The sequence below is a fragment of the Rutidosis leptorrhynchoides genome, chromosome 3, assembly GCF_046630445.1.
Source record: "Rutidosis leptorrhynchoides isolate AG116_Rl617_1_P2 chromosome 3, CSIRO_AGI_Rlap_v1, whole genome shotgun sequence".
NCBI lineage: Eukaryota > Viridiplantae > Streptophyta > Magnoliopsida > Asterales > Asteraceae > Rutidosis > Rutidosis leptorrhynchoides.
The window spans coordinates 107,120,276-107,142,390 of record NC_092335.1 but is presented as its reverse complement, the minus strand read 5'-3'; the positions used below and the strand labels follow the sequence as shown (position 1 = coordinate 107,142,390).

Here is a 22,115-nt window from a genome sequence, read left to right as displayed (position 1 = left end):
AATTTTATATATTTCAGGACCACCCGTAAACAACACGAGAAGATTAATCATAAGACCTCATGATTGTACGCAACACTTCATTTGACAACACGGTACTTTATGTACGCAACACGTCATTTGACAACATGGTACCATGGGTCAAGATTAATTCTGATCAATACAAATACGATGGGGTCTTTATTTATTTTATTTAAGCAACTAATTGTGGACCACTAACATCGGACTGCTAACTACGGACTAAGAAAAATATTAAAAGTATTAAAAGTATATATATATGTAACGATTACTTAAAAAGAAAATATGTTGATATATTATATATATAGTTAGGTTCGTGATATCTATCGGAGACCAAGTCGAATTAAATACCTTCAAGGCAAAAGTGAGTTTCATTTGCTCCCTTTTTAATTGCTTTTGCAATATATATTTTTGGGCTGAGAATACATGCGCTGCTTTTATAAATGTTTACAAAATAGACACAAGTGCTTAAAAATATATTCTACGTTGAGTTGTACCACTGGCATATTTCCCTGTAGCTTGGTAACTACTATTTACATGAGTATTGTAAACGCTAATCCTGTTGATAGATCTATCGGGCCTGACAACCCCAACCGGACTGGACGACCAGTATTCAACGGTTGCACAGTACTTCGTTTTGGTGACTACACTTGGTACGGTGTAGTGAGATTTCATAATAAAGGGAATATGCGACGTTGATTAAATGTTAAGTATGGTTACCAAGTGCTCAACCACTTAGAATGCTTTACATACACTTGCGAGTGTATTATGTTTATGATTATGAAATCTTGTGGTCTATTAACATATTGAAATGATTGTTATGATAAACCTATGAACTCACCAACCTTTTGGTTGACACTTTAAAGCATGTTTATTCTCAGGTACGAATTAAGTCTTCCGCTGTGCATTTGCTCAATATAAGGACATTACTTGAAGCCGATCATCGCAATGGGACCAAATGTTGATGACTTCGTCCAGGTGGATTAGGATGGGTCCTTTCAGTTGGTATCAGAGCGGTAGTTGTAGCGAACCAGGTCTTGCATTAGTGTGTCTAACTAGTAGTTGTTAGGATGCATTAATGAGTCTGGACTTCGACCGTGTCTACATGTCAAAAGTTTTGCTTATCATTTCTAGTCGGAAATCATCTGCTTATCATCATTAGGAAATTACCTGCTTATCATTCATAAGTCTAGACACGTTTTACTGCATTTACTGCATTGATAGTGTATAGACGAATTCTTATCTTAGCATATCTGTTATTGCGAACTTTGACTGATATCTTTTCAAAGATTCTCCGTAATTTACGGGATTTTGGTATTATATATACATATGTAAATTATGTATTGAAGAGTACCAAATCTAACTCCTATAATCTATTCCATACCAAAAATTCATTTTCCCCATTATACAAGATGGATTCCGCATCTAGTTCGAATTCTTCAGATTCTGACAGTTATGCCGATATGGATTTCCACAGCGTCACCGGAATGGATCAACCAATTTCCCATCATCTATTCTGGATGAATTGGGGATGGGTTCGTAATATACTAAATCACTGGAGACAAGAAGAAGGTGATCCATTCCATCCACCAATTTGCCCTCTTGGCGATGAACCTGAAGCACTTACCGGCGAACCTATTCGAAACACCATTTTCTCTCTCATTTCTAGAGTATCTCGTCACGATTATATACTATCCCATATTACAAATCTTGTTCATTCGCTCGCTCCAACCGCCAATCATCCCGGTGTACTAGCAGAAGTTAACGAACTTCGCGCTCGCGTGACGGCTTTGGAGAACATGGTGCGAAGGTTGCAAACACCAGCAGCAGCACCAACAGCATAATCAGCACCACCATCAATAACATCAACAATACCATCATCACCACTAACAAACAACATCCGCATCACACGTCTCGACATCATAATCTGTCCCACAAACATCAACATCATACGCACCATAGATACCAAGGAGTACCAACAATAATGAACGATGAAGTATTGATCCATAACTTCATTGATATTCTGCGAAGAATATGTGGTTTCAAAAAGTTTTAGAGATTTCTTATTCTAGCTCAAACCGAAAAGCAAATGAGATTAATATCATATTAACTCATTAAATTCATGATTTCATCTGAAGAAAATATATATGTATATATGTTTTCATAAAGATTGTAATTAAAAATTCTTTTGTACAAAATATTAATGGTGAAATTTTTTTTTTAACGGGTAGGTAATACCCGAGGAATAATTAGATTTCATCTTAATAAGTTACATTGTACATTCGTCGAAGCTGATTCAACAGTCATTTACTATCCTACTTACAACCACCGATATACGTATCCTTTCACCGCAGAATAACCATTTTCATTCAATTTCATATTTGGATTTTGACTTCCCAGAATCCAACAAGTGGCATATGAAGAAAACATATGACAAAATAAAATCTGTTAGAAACAAACAAATTAACTATGAAAATTTTTGTTAAGAATCCACGCTAACTGTTCCAGCTAACTGTTCCTAGCTAACTGATTACATTTTATTTATCGCAGTTTATTTATCGCAATTTAATTATCGCACTTTTATTTATCGTCATTTATTTTCTGTAATTATTTTACGCACTTTAAATATCGGGACACGTATACAATGTTTTGACATATCATATCGATGCATCTATATATATTATTTGGAATCACCATAGACACTCTATATGTAGTAATGATCGAGTTCTCTATACAGGGTTGAGGTTGATTCTACAATAATATATATAGTTTGAGTTGTGATCGAGTCTGAGAGGTATACGGGTCACGACACGTATTAATTAATTCGTATATTATATATTAAACTATATATGAATTATTGGACTGTTACTGTGGACTATCGACTGTGGACTAATGACATTGGACAATTAAAATAAATTAAAATATTGATTATAACATATGAAACTAAACATTTCTTCAAGATTGCCACTTGATTTCATCTTAAACCTCATTGTATCTCGACGATTACAATCAGCGTTCAAATCTATCATGAATCTTAAAAACACCTCAATCGAGAGGATAAACCAACCGCACTTCATCTACGGAAGAAAAGATTGATGCATATAGTTATGCACCTGAAAAACCCTCAGAAACTGAGTAAACGTTTGACACGTATCTGTTCTAGTTCCTTTGACATTGTTATTACAAGATCGTTTTGCAATCCCTTTCCAAAGTAGCTAATTTTGTCACAGCTCCAGCAAGTCAACTCCGACTTTTCATCTGAAACAACTTTATTATAACCGCGATATATATGCGTACTCTTTATTGTTACTAGGGAACCTTTTATATTCCACAATATTACCATCAGCGATTAATCATTCTAAAAACACAATTCTCCTGAAACTACCTCGGTTTGATAACCGATGACCCAGATCAGTTAACTTTGAAAATGCTGACGAAGCAGCATGTTGTAGATGATCTTAATGGCCAAAAGTTTGATGATAAAGAAAGGAGTGTTAGGAACGTTCGATAGAAAATTTAGTACCGAAAAGCGGATTATGTGAAACTATGAAGAAAGCCGTGGACAAATCACAAAGAATAAGTTTGCCTTCAAAGAATCCAAATGATTTTGTGCCTGCTGAAATCGTTAGCAAACATCTTATTTCTCATTCTAAACCTTCACAGACAAATCTTATTCATCATCCATTGATATTAGAAATTCTAAGATATTCTCGTATGTTCTATTATAAATATCCTCCATATTTCTGGCGATATTTTCACAACTATTCTTATCTGAGATCATTTATCTCTCCGTAATATCTGCAACATAAAAGAAACTGTGTTAGTTTCTAAATTCTGAAACCTTCGAGTTTAAAATATGAATGTTTTGAAGTAGTGTTGGGAACTGAAGCATGGATTAGTATAATATAATGACACTTGATCAACGTCATTATATTACAGTAAGTCATGCTGAGTTTCTAATGAAGCATGATGATTCACAGTACCGTCATCATGTGCCATTTACATGACTCTTACATTCTATCTAATCTCTAAACATATCAAGAGAATATTTTTCTGGATGACTCGGTCTTCTCCAGGGTATTCTGGTAATTTAACAAATCAAAATCATTCTATTACCATTTTCTTCTTAGAGCATTAGCTATGTTCATTCTGAATTTCGTATCAACGAATTCCGGACCATTACTCGCTTGACTCGAAGTCGGGAAGAGAAAACGAAAGCATGAAGCTCCGAAAAATAATGAAGAATATAAACTTCGATAATAACCTCGAAATTACAAATCATGTATATCGATGCAGATAGCAATATAGAGACACGGGAGAATTAGAAACACTATAAACACAAGAGTATAGTAGAAGTAAATAGATTCTTCTGGTGGTAGATGAAAAAGAAGAATGACAGATATAAAAGTTAGGAGAATATCAAGAATCAGGACTGGATGGAGCATATTGATGAATGCTTTAAAATAAGAATCAAGGGAGAAAGAATAGAAGGTGTGAGTCGTGGAAAATAAGGAAACGAAGGGGTGAATTTATAGTGAAATATCCGACAGAGCAATCGAAACAGATTATTGCATATAATCAAAGAAGATCTTGATTTCCTTAATCACCAAAGAACCAAATCTTATTACGTAAGATTCTCTTTAAATCCCTTAAATCCCGAAAATCAATCATAACTACGTCATCGGTTAAGACGAATATATTTTACTCATCTCACTCTTTTACGATAGTCTCATTTATATTCTTCGTATAATCGAATCATTTTATCTACATTACTCAATGATGATAAAACTCCATTATCACCTTATATTTGTCATGAAAACCTTCTTATTGTTATCCATAACAACCTCTATCAAATTTCGGGGACGAAATTTCTTTAACGGGTAGGTACTGTAATGACCCGGAATTTTCCGACCAAATTATACTTATGAGATTAATATTTACATAAATTAAACCATACCAACATGATAAGCAATCCAAATTATTGAGACTTGTGTTTTTGAAAAGAGTTTTACACAACGTTTGACCGTCCAATATGACCGATGATATCACGAACTATATAACATACGATAATTATACGTTTGTGTATATATATGTATTTATATATATTTAACATGATCTAAGGATGGTTTAACATCTCATTGTGTACTAATGATAATGAGTTATAAGTATATTTTGAAACTACTAACTTAAGTTTTCAAAACGATAACTATACGTAACATTCTTTGATATATATACTTATAATCTGTAATGCTTATACATGTATCGTATATATAATGTATTTAATCACTTTTTAAGGACTTAAATACATAAAACAATATAAGTATATTCACAAAAGATAGCTATATTTGAATTCTTGTTCCGTTTCCTCAAGATTTCTATACGTATATCTAGGGTATATGTACCCGTATCATACCCAGCTTCTATACGTATTTACTATTGGTATATATACATCAAATCAATATCCTAATCAACATTATTACTGCCCTAGATATGAGGTAACTAGAATTTGTCAAATAGTATGAATTATTAGTAAGAAAACAAAATTAGGAATCCTTTTCTTTCTTTATAAACTAAAAACATTTTTATAAATGAACACCATTTCTTCACTCCATTTTCTCATACCTACACCCTCATTTCTCTCTCAAAATACTCCTAACTTCATACTTGATTATCTCCAAGCATTTTCCCCATCATTTAGCTTCAATTACAAGCCTTAAACACCATAAGAAAACTCTTTCAAGAACATATCAAAATAACCACCCATTTGAAGAAGTTTACTTCCAACCTTTTGATCTAACTCCACCACTCTTTGATTCCAAGATTATTTCTTATCTTTTGCAGTAACTTTTTCCAAGTAACTTGAGGTAGTAACCTTGTTCATAATCTTATTCAATTCATATTCATATAGCTATCTTATTTTGTGTTATAAAATTTTAACAACAAGACCATAGTTTGAATGATTTCAAACTTGTTCGCAAACTAAATAGATCCTTCTAACTTGACTTTTAAAACACTTCAAGACTTGTAATATATCATAATGATATGCTAACCTAACAAGATATAACTTGGTTTTACAAAGAACATCTTAAAAACTGAATCTACGTCGTCGGAGTGCAACCGGGGGCTGTTTTGGGTTGGATAATTAAAAATCATCTTGAACTTTGAATTAGAAGTTCATGTTCTGGAAAAATGATATTTCTTATGAATATGTTAACACATAAAAATTTCATGGTTTAACTCAAAGTGTAAGTATTTTTAGAAAAATGAGCATTAAATGTTATTTTTATGATGGAAAATGATCACTTTCATAAGTTTCACCAAAGTTTGACCTATAACCTATAATTTCGAATACAAACTAAGGTATTTTCAGTTCATATTCTTAAAATTTGACTCTATCCAAGGAAGTAGCAAGTTGAACCAACAAAAACGGAGTTGTAATGAAGAAACTACGACTAAAACAAGATTGGGTATCCGAAGCTCGTTTAGCTACGAAAATATTTGGAGAAAGAGTAAATTAATCATATCTTTTCTAATTAATATGATATTTTATATATAATTACTTATGATTTGATTTTATATATTTCAGGACCACCCGTAAACAACACGAGAAGATTAATCATAAGACCTCATGATTGTACGCAACACGTCATTTGACAACACGGTACTTTATGTACGCAACACGTCATTTGACAACATGGTACCATGGGTCGAGATTAATTCTGATCAATACGAATACGATGGGGTCTTTATTTATTTTATTTAAGCAACTAATTGTGGACCACTAACATCGGACTGCTAACTACGGACTAAGAAAAATATTAAAAGTATTAAAAGTATATATATATGTAACGATTACTTAAAAAGAAAATATGTTGATATATTATATATATAGTTAGGTTCGTGATATCTATCGGAGACCAAGTCGAATTAAATACCTTCAAGGCAAAAGTGAGTTTCATTTGCTCCCTTTTTAATTGCTTTTGCAATATATATTTTTGGGCTGAGAATACATGCGCTGCTTTTATAAATGTTTACAAAATAGACACAAGTACTTAAAAATATATTCTACGTTGAGTTGTACCACTGGCATATTTCCCTGTAGCTTGGTCACTACTATTTACATGAGTATTGTAAACGCGAATCCTGTTGATAGATCTATCGGGCCTGACAACCCCAACCGGAATGGACGACCAGTATTCAACGGTTGCACAGTACTTCGTTTGGGTGACTACACTTGGTACGGTGTAGTGAGATTTCATAATAAAGGGAATATGCGACGTTGATTAAATGTTAAGTATGGTTACCAAGTGCTCAACCACTTAGAATGCTTTACATACACTTGCGAGTGTATTATGTTTATGATTATGAAATCTTGTGGTCTATTAACATATTGAAATGATTGTTATGATAAACCTATGAACTCACCAACCTTTTGGTTGACACTTTAAAGCATGTTTATTCTCAGGTACGAATTAAGTCTTCCGCTGTGCATTTGCTCAATATAAGGACATTACTTGGAGCCGATCATCGCAATGGGACCAAATGTTGATGACTTCGTCCAGGTGGATTAGGATGGGTCCTTTCATAATACGATTAATTACTATGCATGCCTGGTTTTTTTTAAAGGCAAAAATAAAATCGACCACAGTGGGAGTCGAACAAAGCGATGTTTGCTGGTTTGTGCTATCGGATTTTTGTATAGGTTCAATTTTGTTACTTGTAAATTTATAGTTCGGGTTGATAGCGTTATGTATAGTTTTCAGGTGCATGTCTATTTATAACTTCTCTTGTAATCTTATGTAGTAGTAACGATAATAACATATGTTGTTTGCTTTAAAAAAAAGTAACTTGTAAATCAAATTTAAACACGCATGATTTTCATCTATTCATTATTTCCCTATATAATCCTAGTTTATTTATTTATTTATTTGAAAAGCAATCAACTATATATATAAACTATATACAAATGTACACAGAGACTTATTACCCAAGATGTACATTCTGCAAAAGCAGAAGCCATACAAAATGGACTGAAACAACAAGCCACGATCACTAAACGTTCACAATAGACTTATTACCCAAGATCGAACATAGTATTAGAACAAAATCTGGAAGGACTCGTCAACCACTGAAGCCACTCGCCCATGTTTTCTTTTGAGCGATTACTGATCCGTTCATAAGATTTAAATTGGATCTCGTTAATGATTTTTGAAGAAGCCCAAGCGCCATGACAAAAAACCTTTGAATTCCTATTTTTTCATATGAGGTATCTTGTGACCCACTCGATTGCATGACATATTTTTTTGTGATAACCTGATAGATTTCCACAACCTGAACCTACGAACAAATTCTCAAGATTTGCATTTGCCGGCATACTCGAACCCCACCACTTGAAAATACCCTCCCAAACTTCTTTGGCCACTTTGCACGAAACTAAAGCATGATCAACAGATTCCACCATATTTTTACGCATTGGACACAAGAGTGTATCAATATCAATCCATTTTGGGTCAAGTTCTTCTCTAACCGGTATTCGACATCTGATTGCTCGCCATATGAAAATGCCTACCTTCTGTGGTACGAGGTTGTTATGAAGTGTTGGTACCTGACTCGAGCTGTTCCTGGTGATTATTACCTCGTCCATTTTAATAGCGGCAACCTTTGTTAAGAACTCGCCATTGGGACCCAAATTGCACCTCCATGAACTGATGCAATCATCTAAAATTGCATTGCTACGGATCAAATCATCTAAATCAGCTAGCTCACCATGCAAACGACCTATAAAATGCCTGGACCAAGCCCAAGTTAAATTTCAGTTCCCATTTATGAACCTCACCCGATCTTTGATTGAAGCATTAGCCATTGTCTCAAACCTGTAGAGCCTCGAAAACTTATCTTTTAGATGATAATTACCTAACCAAGCATCTTCCCAGAACAAAATGTTATTACCATCGCCAAGTATTCTTCCACAAAATGTATCAATATTAATTCCAAGCTTTTCCATAACAACGTTTAGTCTACTGATATCACGCCAAACTGAAGAACATTTCATCAAGTGATTCGAGTTAGTATTGCCACCACCCACCCCCCCCCCCCCGGCCCCGCCCCCGCCCCCGTCCCTCCCATAAATACTTCGAATTACTTTAACCCAAAGTGTGTCATTTTCAGCCCGGAATCGCCACCACCATTTAGTCAAAAGTACAAGGTTTTTAGATTTAAGTGACCCGATATTTAACCCTCCCTCCCCATAAGGTAAAAGAATATAATTCCATTTAACCCAAAGAAATTTCGATTTATCCCTCATCCCGTTCCAAAAAAACTTATGACGTAGACTCTCGAGTTGGTTGTTGGTTGATGACGGTAGAGAGAGCACGAACCAACGAGAAGAAGTAGAGCGGTAAGCTCCTAGTTATATTTTCTTCCCATTTATTGTACAATTAAACCCATCATATGATGGATTAGGACTAAATTATAGATTTGTACACTTGAGTACTATTTCCACATACATTTAGCAAGTCGGGTGTTAACTATGTTTGTTCTCAAATCAAACAACCACATAATTTAGAGGATATAAGCTACTACGTATTATTGTCAATTTTCTTCCCAAATTTATCTTTCTCTTGAATTGACAAATACACCATTATTATAAATATTTTTTATATTTTATTTGGAGAATGCTAACCAACTTGTAAAGCAATAATTAAGATTATTAGGGCATCTATAATCATGTGTAGTTAAGATTACGTCATGTATAATCATGTATAGTTTGATTTAGATGTAGCGTGTTATAAGAGATGAGATGGTTAAGATTCATGAACCAATTACTTTGATTTGGTGTTTTGATTGTGTGTGTATAAGTATTCATCGGAGAAGTGAGAGGTGGTGTGGTTTGTTTGTTAATTGTTTTGGTGTTTTTAGTTCACGTGTTCATGCTTTTGTTTGTATTGATCGTGATTATTAATTAAATATTCTTTTATTTTTAAAAATAAGGTTTATTTAATTTAACTGGATATTTTTTTTTCTTTTTTAGGACAGCGAAATTAGGATCACCTGAGGGGGACTAAACCACCCGTTGCGATCATCTCCCATTTCGACTATGCCGATGCAGCGATAATAACCCCGCCCCCATCGCTGCCCGGGAGGAAACCTTGAAACCGATCCAAGGGCACGGCCAAGTAAAACCCCCCATCCCTTTACCCCACTTAGGGGTGCCCCGGGTGATTCCGGACGGGCAGGATAGAGTTGCATTTACATTTAAGTAATTGTTGTAGCCGGGTGGAGTCGAACTCCTGACCTCAAGTGTATTAGAGGCAGGCCACTACCACTCAACCACAAGATAGAGTTGCATTTACATTTAACTGGATATACATAATGAATTAAAAGATACGATGAATAAAACACTCATATCACAATCAAATAAGAAATGTCGGTATTAAAACTATACAGAGTATAATTGTATTTTATAATTAATTTAATAGAGTTGTAATTACTGTTCTATAATTATTTAATAGAGTTGTAATCTTTAACACTTATTAAACAACTATATTTAGTTTTTATTAATGTCAAAGCTTAATAAGTTAATTTTACATTATTTACTTTATTCATTTAAAATAATTATTAAAATAGTAATTGTCATTCGGAAGCAACTTCATTCATAATCTTTGAATCATTCAGATTATGAAAAATTCATCACTTAATCAATTAGTTATATCAAACACATCCTAAAAGTTATAATCTCTCTGCCCCACCATAAGTGATATAATTTTCATCCTATATTATATAACACAATTACATAAGTAAAAATATTTACATTTATAGTTTACTAAAAAAGACTTTAAAAAGTCAATAGTGAACATTTATAGTGGAACGAATGACGTAGTTAACATTCAATATATATTTCATAAATACCTTCATCGTTAGTAGTCCACTTTTGAAATGTCTCAAATTAGTAGTCCTATTTTATAAATAGATATTTGTTATAAAGTATCACAATTTAGTAGTCCACTTATATAAATAAATAAAAATTGAGGTAAAGTTTCGGAAGGTGATCCTCACACCATTTTTTGATCCATGTACACCTAATTTACTATTATACCCTTAATTATATTTAGAATAATAATATAAGTTCAACTCTCTCTAGATTAATTTAGGAATATAACTATGAATTTATGAGACAAAAAGTGTAGATAGATTAAAAAGTTGTATGTGAGGATCACCTCCCTAAAGTTTCTATCGATCATGGAATTTCCTAATGATATTTTATAAGAGTTGTTATTAAGAGATGTTTTGTACAAAAATAATGGTACACTTGAGAGTTGTTATTATCATTAGAAAATTTCATGTATCATTGGTTTTTTTTGTGCATATAAGACAAAAATAATAGGTAAAGACAAAATGTAAGATATAAAATTGTAAAGATTATAAAAAGTAGACTCTAATAATAATAATTTTTAAACTGTATATTTTTATCTGACAACTATTAATTAGACATAGAGAGATTAATATTTAAGTATTAATAATAATATTAATTATAATTATTATTCTCTTCGTCTAAAATTTATCATCCTATTTCGACTTTGGATGCCTTATTCTTTCAACTTTTATTAAATATTTTCATTTATGTTACTTCGTGTATATTATTCGATGAAATTTATGAATTGGCTTTTAAATATAATTTTTGACGCACATAAAAATAATTTAAAGTTAAAGTTAGAAAAAAACCTCTAAAGTTAAAAAGCCAATTATAACATCAAATAAAGCATATCAAAGGAAACATGAGAGAGAGTGTAGTGAGAGAAAATAGAGAGATAATGAGTTCTACAGCAGGCGGCATTGGAGGAGGACGGGAACGGTACAACGGTAACTATGGGAAGCATCTCGAGAGGAAAAACCGATATCATTTAACATCCTACATGTTTTTCAACTTCGATGAGGGCTGGAAAGTGATGGATTTTTGGAAGCTATTCAAGCCTTTTGGGTCGGTAAGAGACGTTTACGTTGCAAACAAACGGCTTCGCAACGGACAAAGTTTTGCATTTGTGAGATTCGGGGATGTATTAGATGAAGATAGGCTGCTGAAATCATTGGAAGGAGTCAAGTTCAACAGCAACAACATCCGTATTTTCAAGGCTACTTCGAGAAGACCAAAAGATGTTAACTTGGATACTGGGAACAAATTCAAATGGCCTCCTGTAAATGAGGCAATAAAGAATGATCGGTTTCATGTTGAGAGAGCTTTCAATGAAGTGGTAGGTGATTTGAGGGATAGGTTAAATAACAGGAAGAATTCTGGGCAGGCAAAAAATGATGGAGCTGGTATGGTTAGCGATAGAACTGTGGTGGTTGATGAAGACAAGAAAAATGATGAAATGCTCCAGAGGGCTATAGTTTGTGATGCTAGGAATCATGAGATTAGATCAAACTTTTTGAGGATTTGTAAAGCGGAAGGGTTAGTTGACATGGAGATTAAGTTCTTGGGGGATTTAAGCATCATGATTGTCTTTCATTCTGCTGATGCAGTTAGCTCACTGTTGAATTCAACCGACCACCCACTCAAAAGGTGGGTACACAAGATTTAGCGATGGGATCTTTCTGTATGGCCGGAGAGCCGTAGGTGCTGGTTGAAGATAAGTGGGGTCCCGATACCATGTTGGTCGGAAAACACATTTCATTCTATTGCGGAGTGGTGGGGAACGGTATACAGTTTGGATAACTGCTCTTTGGTGGGTAATCAGCAACTAGTTTTTGGAAGAGTGTTCGTTAAACTACATGACCCAGAGTTTGTTAATGATGCCGTTAAACTGAAATTCAAATCCAAGTTCTATTATATTTACGTGGAGGAGGAAAAAAAGGATTGTCCAGATGCAGAAGATCTTTCAATGGATAGTTCATCGTCTAGTTCTGAGTCAGATGATGCTCACAGCTCTGATTTTATCGATTCAGATGATTTATATGGAAGTGATATAGATGCTTACCCTTTTGTCCACCCATATGTGGATGAGGACGACTTCCAGAAAGAAGAAAAAGATGATCTCAGTGGTGATGATGAGGTTGGCATCGGCGGTGGGAAGGTAAACTCCGGTGAATCGCCACCGGAAAAGGTGGAAAATTTTTCTCAGGCAAAGGCAGTTGGAATGGAAGATCAATAGTCGGGTCATTATGGGATTAATGACCTTTTCACAGAGAACGAGGTGGATGAGATTGTGTCAGAAACAAAGAGTCACGGTATTGATTGCAACCCTAGTTCTAATAAAAAAGGTAACGGCTCGAAAGATTTGGCTGAAGAGTACGATTCGATTTCTGAGTCTGCTAATGCATCTGTTGAGAATGGAAGGAGAATGGGCCCAAAAAATACTAATGGGCCTAAGATATCGAAGGATATTGGGCCTGATTCAATTAATGGGAATAATAATGGGCCACATAACGTAGATGCAAAGGAGAGTGTGGCCCAATGCTCCAGATCACGTGAGGGTATTAATTCAGCATTAAGTACTGTAAAAAATAAAAATAAAAATGGAAAAAAGAATAGTTCTTCAACTGGTACAAACGTTAAATCGATGGAGGTGTCGTGCTGTAACGAATGCTGCTGGAGAGCCTGGGGAAATTGGCGAGCTTCATCACGAATTATGAAGGTCAAAAAAATGGCAAGAGGCGAGAATGATGGTAGAGATGAAGTGCTAAAAAAGTGCAAGTCCTGTGGAAATAGATCTATAGTTAGGGTTGCTAGAGAGGTAAAGCAAAAATCGAAATCAGGGGGCAATTCGAATCTGTTCGAAAAAGATAGTGACAGATTGAGGCAATATGGAGAGCAAATCGGTTTGAGGTGGCCACACCCCAAACCACAGTAAGTTTTTCTCCTTGCGTATCCTATTTCGTTATAGTGTGTTTTTAATGAAGGTGTTGTCTTTAAATGTTTGGGGTTTTGCGGTCAAGGGTAAATTCGGGTGGGTTAAAGGTATGTGTTTGAAGGAAAGGCCTAGTGTAGCTGCGTTCTAGGAAACTCGATGTAGAAACTTAAGTGATCAGTGGGTCGGGGCACTTTGGGGTTCTCCTGATTTCGGTTTTGTGCAGCGTGATGTATTTAGTAATTCGGGGGGATGTTATTGATTTGGGATACTACGGTGTTCGAGGTAAATAATGTGATTGGTAATGAATTTTCTTTCTAGCGATAAGGGGTAACTGGAAGAATACGGGTCAAGAATCGGTCATTGTAAACGTTTACGGGCCCCATGATGATGCAAGTAAGAAAATTTTTTGGAGTTCCTTAGATGCGGTGATGAGTGGGGTTGACACGTCTTGGATTTTATGTGGCGATTTTAATGAGGTTAGGGGTGAGGAGGATAGGCAAAATTGTCAATTTCGAAGAAGCTGGGCGAAAATGTTCAATGAATTTATAAGAAGAAACAATCTTTTTGAAATTCCATTAAGCGGGAAGAAATTTATGCGTATTAGTGACGACGGATCCAAGTTTAGCAGAATTGATCGTTTCTTAGTGAATGATAAATTCTCTTCTCTTTGGGAGGATCTTTCAATCATAGCTCTTGAAAGAAGCCACTCGGACCATTGTCCGTTAGTTCTCCGCGATAAACTAATTGACTACGGTCCGAATCCATTTAAGATTTTTGACGAATGGCTCGACAAAGATGGGGTAGATGAGTTAATTAAAGAGGCATGGTTGGTTCCGGTTCATGGTAGTAAGAAGGATTGCATTTTTAGGGATAAATTAAAAAACATTAAATCTTCCTTGAAAGCTTGGAGCAAGATAAACTTTAGGAAAATCGATGGCGAAATCAATGAATTAAAAAAATTGGCAACAGATTGGGAGATCCGAGCGGAAAATCAAACTTTGAATGATAATGAACGGGAGGAATGGCTGGAGTGTAGAAGAAAATGGATCGAGAAGGAAAAAATAAAAGCAAGTATGCTCAAACAAAAGGAGCGAATTTGGTGGGCGATAGAAGGTGAGGAAAATTCGAAATTTTTTCATGCTTCTATCCGAAGACGGTATAATAAATGCAATATTCGCGGGTTAAATATTAATGGCATTTGGAATGAAAATCCGGCGGATGTAAAGGTGTGATGACCCGAAAATTTCTGACCAAATTTAAACTTAATCTTTGTATCATTAACATTTCCGACACGATAAGCGAAGTCTGTAAAACTGAATCTCAAAATTTTTGAACTACTTTTATATATTTAAATACCCTTCGGTTATTTTCGACGATTCGCGAACAATTATATGTAAATAGATACATATATACTATAACTTGAAAAGGTAACAATGTATTAATTATTTGATACCGTACATTAAACTTATTGGTTTAAATATCTATTTGAATATATATGATAAGTTGAAATATTTATTATTAAAATTTATTTATAAATAACTTCCAATGTGTATTTAAAAATTGATTTATGTAAATTAAAAAGATATATACATATATATAATTTCAAGTTATTTAGTAAACGATAGTAACATTTTCAAATTGCTACAGTACCCAAAATGCTACAGTGTTTTCGAAAATCACTATTTGCTACAGTGAAATTGACTTTGCTATAGTGAATTGCTACAGTAAAAATTGACTTTGCTACTGTAACTTTGCTGCAGTGGTATAGTTTATGGATGATTTAAGACTATATTTTAACAAAGGTACGATTCACGAAACGTAAAGTACAAGTTTTCTCAGTATACGATAGGACGTTCGAAAAATCGAAACCGGGACATAAGTCGAGTGACGACGTACGACTTATCGGAGCGAAAATTACAAGTCAACTATGCACGTGAATTTAATATAATATATAATTAATTATTTAAATTATATATATTATATATAATATATATAAATATGTCGACAGAATGAAAACAAAACAGATTGGGTGCCAAACAGCTGGCCATGCGATCGCATGGCACTAACCCACATTACCCATGCGATCGCATGGGATCAAGATTCAGGAAACATTATAAAACGCGATCGAGTTCTGGCATTTGACACACACACATACCTCCCTCTGTATTTATTTTATTAATATTTATATTATTATTATTATTATTATTATTAAAATTAATATTAAGATTAACATTATTATTAATCTTATTATTATTAGTATTATACATAAAATACTACGACGGAGTGCTGTTCGAGTAATTTAAAAACGGGTTTTACGAGCGGGGCAGAGTTAAGGAAATTATGGGTTATTGCCAAGGAGGTTATGGGTAATATTCATGGGTATTATTTGCAAGTCAAACCTAGTGTTATCATCTCCGTTACATCTACGTACTTTTCTACAATATTGAATCTCAATATTGATATGTAAGTACTTATATTTTATCTTTTATATAATAATTGTGTATCCATGTCTAGTGCTCGAGTATATATATTTATACATGCTTGTATGCTAAATTTCCTTGTTAAACAGTTTATGATGTACCACGAATTAAATACTTATATTACTGGTAAAAGGTATATGATATACATGTTTTTAAAAAGCTGACGAAAAATCAATAACTTTTCATTTAGATATCGAATAATTTCGATGAATGGATTAAAAGATGTGAGCAACTGAATTATGATTGAAGTTAATTGAAATTGCTTTTGAATCTACAATTAAGATTTAAACAACTTGTTTACGAGATTGATAAATTGGATTTTTGAATATTACCAACCGAGTAAATGAATCCTTATATAAGGTACGTCTCGTTTTGTTAAACTATTGTCAAAATTGACTTTTTGAAATAACATTGGATAACTTTTGTATGTCAATATCGAGCATTAGGATTGTGATACACTATGACCTGACCTAGCTTGATAGACATTTATTGACCAACATATGTTCTCTAGGTTGAGATCTACGGTTATTTGGTAATCCGTGTTTCGATCACATTTTGGTGAACGACTTTATATGCTACTAAGGTGAGTTTCATATGATCCCTTTTACTCAATATATTTTTGGGCTGAGAATACATGCGACTGTTTATAAATACTGAAAATACTAGATTTATATGCGTGAGTTTCATTTGCTCCCTTTTTAATTGCTTTTGCAATCTATATTTTTGGGCTGAGAATACATGCACTTTATTTTAAACGCAATGGATACAAGTACATACTAAATTCTACACCGAGTTTGAACTGAAAATCCCTTAGCTTTGGTAACTAGTAACTGCCGGTTATAAGAACTGGTGGGCGCGAGTAGTTATATATGCATCCATAGGGCTTGATATCCCCGTCCGAGCTAGAGCACTAGCCTTTTAACGGATGTATGCTATTTGAGAAGCGTACACGTTGGTTTGCGTGTATTATTAAGATAATTATATAAAGAGTACAAATTATATATACGTTAAGTTTAGTTACCAGGGTGCTAAATCTTGTAGAATATTTTGATAAACGTTTCTGGATGAAACAACTGAAATCTTGTGATTCACCTTTATATACAGATTATACGAAACATTAAAACTATGAACTCACCAACCTTTGTGTTGACACTTGTTAGCATGTTTATTCTCAGGTTCCCTAGAAGTCTTCCGCTGTTTGCTTATATGTTAGACAAGCTATGTGCATGGAGTTATACATGGCATATTTTTCAAGGAAACGTTGCATTCACCAAATCATCACCATGTATCTTATTTTGACTGCATTGTCAATGGAAGTACTATTGTAAACTATTATTTACAGTGATTGTCTATATGTAGAAATCATCAGATGTCGAAAACCTTTGATTTAAATATTCATTTATGGTGTGCCTTTTCAAAAGAATGCAATGTTTACAAAACGTATCATATAGAGGTCAAATACCTCACAATGAAATCAATGAATGACGTATTGTCCATATGGATTTGGAGCGATCGTCACAAAAGGGTGCGGTTTTCGACCACTTCTCTCTCTGTTTCATGGAAAAAAATTGTATCAGCAGACCTTCTTTTGCGTTCGGGGCTGCTGCTGACCTTCGCGTTGGCAGATTAGATCAGACTAATGTCGAATCACTGGAGGCAGAATTTACTGAATCTGAAATATGGTCGGCGGTTAAGGATTGCGGTAGTTCTAAGGCTCCCGGGCTGGATGGTTTCAACCTTCGATTTTATAAAAAGAATTGGGAGTTAATAAAAGGGGATTTAATAGACCCAATCAAGGATTTCTGATTTCACGGTAATATTTCAAGTGGGTGTAACGCGTCGTTTATCACCTTAGTCCCTAAAAAGGTTGAGCCTTTAAATCTTAATGATTACAGTCCTATCAGTCTGATAGGTAGTTTCTACAAAATTGTCTCAAAATTGTTATCGAACCGACTTAGGAAAGAGGCGTCAAAACTTGTGGGGTACGAACAAAGTGCGTTTCTAAAAGGGAGAAATATCATCGATGGGGCACTTATAGCGAATGAGACGGTAGAATTACTTAACCAAAAGCATGCGAAGAGTTTGGTGTTTAAGGTAGATTTCGAGAAAGCTTTCGACTCGTTGAGTTAGGAATTCCTTATGGTGATTATGGTTATTATGGAATTTGGTGATAAATGGAGAAAATGGATTCTCGCGTGTCTTCAATCGGCAAGCATCTCAATCCTTGTTAACGGCTCTCCTACTAAGGAGTTTAAGCTTGGTAGAGGAGTCCGTCATGGAGATCCACTCTCGCCATTTTTATTTATTCTCGCGGCGGAAGGTCTAAACTTGTTATCTAAGGCGGCGATTAGATGCAATTTATTTGAAGGGGTGCTTGTTGGTAAAGACAATGTTCCAATCTCCCTCCTTCAATATGCGGACGATACAATTTTCTTCGGGAAGTGGGGTGGTGAGAACTTCGGGAATCTTATGGCGTTGCTCAAGTGTTTCGAACTAACATCGGGTTTGAAGATTAATTTCAATAAAAGCAATCTTTTCGGTGTCGGAGTGGAGAAAAGCATAGTTGAGGCTATGGCCAATTCTTTCGGCTGTAAAGTGGGATCCCTCCCATTTATCTATCTCGGTCTTCCTATCGGTGCGAAGATGAATAAGCTTAGTAGTTGGAAGCCGGTTATCGATAAATTTGAGAAAAGACTATCGGATTGGAAAGCACGTTCGGTGTCATTTGGTGGGCGTTTGACTCTCGTAAATTCGGTGTTAAATAGTTTACCGTTGTACTACTTCTCACTCTTCCGTGCTCCGCCTTATGTAATAAGCAAACTTGAGAAAATTAGAAGAACATTCTTTTGGGGCGGGTCCGGGAGTGAGTCTAAAATCGCGTGGGTTAAATGGGACGAGGTTATTCTTCCTTTCGAGGAAGGTGGCCTCAATTTGGGTTCTTAAAAAAATAAAAACTTAGCTTTGATCGGCAAATGGTGGTGGAGGTTTAAAACCGAAACTAACTCTTTGTGGGTCAAAGTTATATCGAGTATTTATGGGTCATCGGGTCATTTAGGTTCGGGGGTTCCTTTTATTCATGTAACTATGCTTCCACATGGCAATCTATTGTTAATGTGGGGGAATATATAGATTCACTTGATATAATTTTCAGGAATTCTTTTGTCAAAGTTATTGGAGATGGGCGTTCTACGTCATTTTGGGACGATCCTTGGTTAATCGATGGTGCCTTGCGAGACATATTTAAGAGACTGGTGCGTTTGGATACGGATCCTGCTGCTTCTGTTAGTGATAGGATCTGTTAGGTTGATGGTGCGTGTCAAGGCAGATGGTCCTGTAGCAGAGAACCAATCAGAAGATGTTCAAGCGAGCAGCAACAGCTAAATAGCTTGCTGTCACAGATCCCTTTCAGCAACGCAAAATCTGACCACTGGAAATGCAACTTGTTTCAGAATGGGCTGTTTTCGACTAAGGAATTTACGGGTATTATCAACTCTAAATCTCTACATTTCAGTACTAATAATGTAGAGTCTTTGCAGAATAATTTGGTTCTAAAGAAAGTAGAAGTTTTCGTGTGGAGAGCAAGATGGAGACGTATCCCGGTTCTAGAGGAATTGGACAAAAGAGGGGTACACCTTCACTCCGTTCGTTGCCCCATTTGTGACAGCGGAGTGGAGTCGGTTGACCACTCCATTGTTCTATGTCCTTTAGCTTTTGATATATGGTCCAAAGTCTTCAATTGGTGGGGCTTCGGGGCGGTTACAAATTTGAACATAGGAGAATTATTCGGAGGGTTTGGTAATGCAAGCATGTTGGACTTCGGTGCGAAGATTTGGCAAGCCGTTGAGTGGATGTGCGGATATCTCATTTGGAAGAATCACAATCAAAATGTTTTCAAAAACGCAAGTTGGACATCCCCGGTTGCGCTAAATGAGATCCAACTTTTAAGCTTTGATTGGGTAGCGAAAAGGTGCAAGTCGAAAAAGATTGATTGGCATAATTGGTTGCACAACCCTCGCGTGTTCTTATCGTGATTTTTGTTTTGCTTCGGCGTCCTGGTTGCCTGCTTTACAGCCTTGAAGTTTGAAGTTTTGAGTCTAGTTATGTATTGTGAACTGTAAATATGCAGCCTTGATGTCTGTTTATGTCGTGCATGCTTTTGTGTTCATGAGTCGTGTGCTGTAAATACAGGTTGCATCATGCAACCTTGCTGTACATTGGTTTCCTTATATATATATATATATATATATATATATATATATATATATATATATATATATATATATATATATATATATATAGTGGTAGGATCAAGAGGGAAGTAACCATTCGGGGGGAAGCGGGGGAGCAAAAACTTTTTTTTTTTCGTTTTTTGAAAAAACTTTGTTCACGAACATTATTGATAGTGCTCCAAATGAACATATATTTAGTAGCAATATCCTCCCAATATGTAAATTATTTAGTTGTAATTTTCCTATTGTAAGTTGTAATCGTTTATATTAAATAAGTGCGAAGACAAAAGGCAAAAACGAAGATTTGAAGACACAAACGTCCAAAAAGCTCAAATGTACAAGATACAATTCAAAAGGTTCAATTTATTGATGAGAAACGTCTAAAAATGACAAGAGTACAAGTTACAAAACGCAAAGTACACGATATAAAATAGTACGCAAGGACGTTCGAAAATCCGGAATCGGGACATGAGTCAACTATCAACGCCCGACGCAACGGACTAAAAATTACAAGTCTACTATGCACAAGAATATAATATAATATATAAATAATTATATTAATTATTTATATTTTATATTTATATATAAATTATGTCGACGAGCAAGGTTCCAAAATTATGTGAGCTGGATTTTCAAACTCCACGACTCGCGGAGTTTGCAGGCTTAAAACTCCACGACTCGCGGAGCTGTCAGAAATCAAAACGCCTATAAAAGGCCATGCATTCTGCCGAGTAAAAATATAAAAATAAAAATAATAATACTCTGTAATAAATAAATAAATATATATATATATATATATATATATATAATATATATAGTATAGGGTAGTTTTATATTAGATTAGTTCGGGTTATGTAAAGGTTATTTTACGGGTTTTAAAGTCGGAGATCTGTCCGTGTAACACTACGCGATAAATAATCAATGTAAGCTATGTTCTCATTTTTAAATTAATGTCTCATACTTAAGTTATTATTATGCTTATTTGAGCCAAAGTAATCATGATGTTGGACTAAATATTAAAGACGGGGTAATTGGGCTTTGTACCTTAATTGGGGTTTGGACAAAAGAACGACACTTGTGGAAATTAGACTATGGGCTATTAATGGAGTTTATATTTGTTTAACTAAATGATAGTTTGTTAATTTTAATATAAAGATTTATAATTGAACGTCCCTATAAATAACCATATACACTCGATCGGACACGATGGGCGGGATATTTATATGTACGAATAATCGTTCATTTAACCGAATACGGGAATGGATTAATAGTCTATGGAATTATTAAAACAGGGGTGAAATTATGTACAAGGACACTTGGCATAGTTGATAACAAAGTATTAAAACCTTGGGTTACACGCAGTCGATATCCTGGTGTAATTATTAAACAAAGTATTAAAACCTTGTTACAGTTTAAGTCCCCAATTAGTTGGAATATTTGACTTCGGGTATAAGGATAATTTGACGAGGACACTCGCACTTTAAATTTATGACCGATGGACTGTTATGGACAAAAACCAGACAGACATATTAAATAATCCAGGA

At 34.7% G+C, this 22,115-nt stretch overlaps 1 protein-coding gene across 1 annotated transcript; it reads right to left on the bottom strand.

Moving 5' to 3' along the window:
• Nucleotides 1-8,272: 8,272 nt before the first annotated feature.
• On the bottom strand, nucleotides 8,273-9,019 carry LOC139900283 (uncharacterized). The gene is made up of 2 exons (XM_071883070.1): nucleotides 8,847-9,019; nucleotides 8,273-8,804 (listed from the first exon to the last, which is right to left on the bottom strand). Exons 1-2 carry the CDS (start codon nucleotides 9,017-9,019, stop codon nucleotides 8,273-8,275), a joined length of 705 nt encoding a protein of 234 aa, XP_071739171.1.
• Nucleotides 9,020-22,115: the final 13,096 nt, after the last annotated feature.

Coding starts and splice junctions, on each gene's coding strand:
- LOC139900283 (XM_071883070.1), bottom strand. CDS start 9,019: ATGGAAAAGCTTGGAATTAATATTGATACATTTTGTGGAAGAATACTT. Junction 8,805..8,846: donor TCAATCAAAGATCGGGTGAG/GTTCATAAATGG, acceptor GGCTTGGTCCAG/GCATTTTATAGGTCGTTTGC.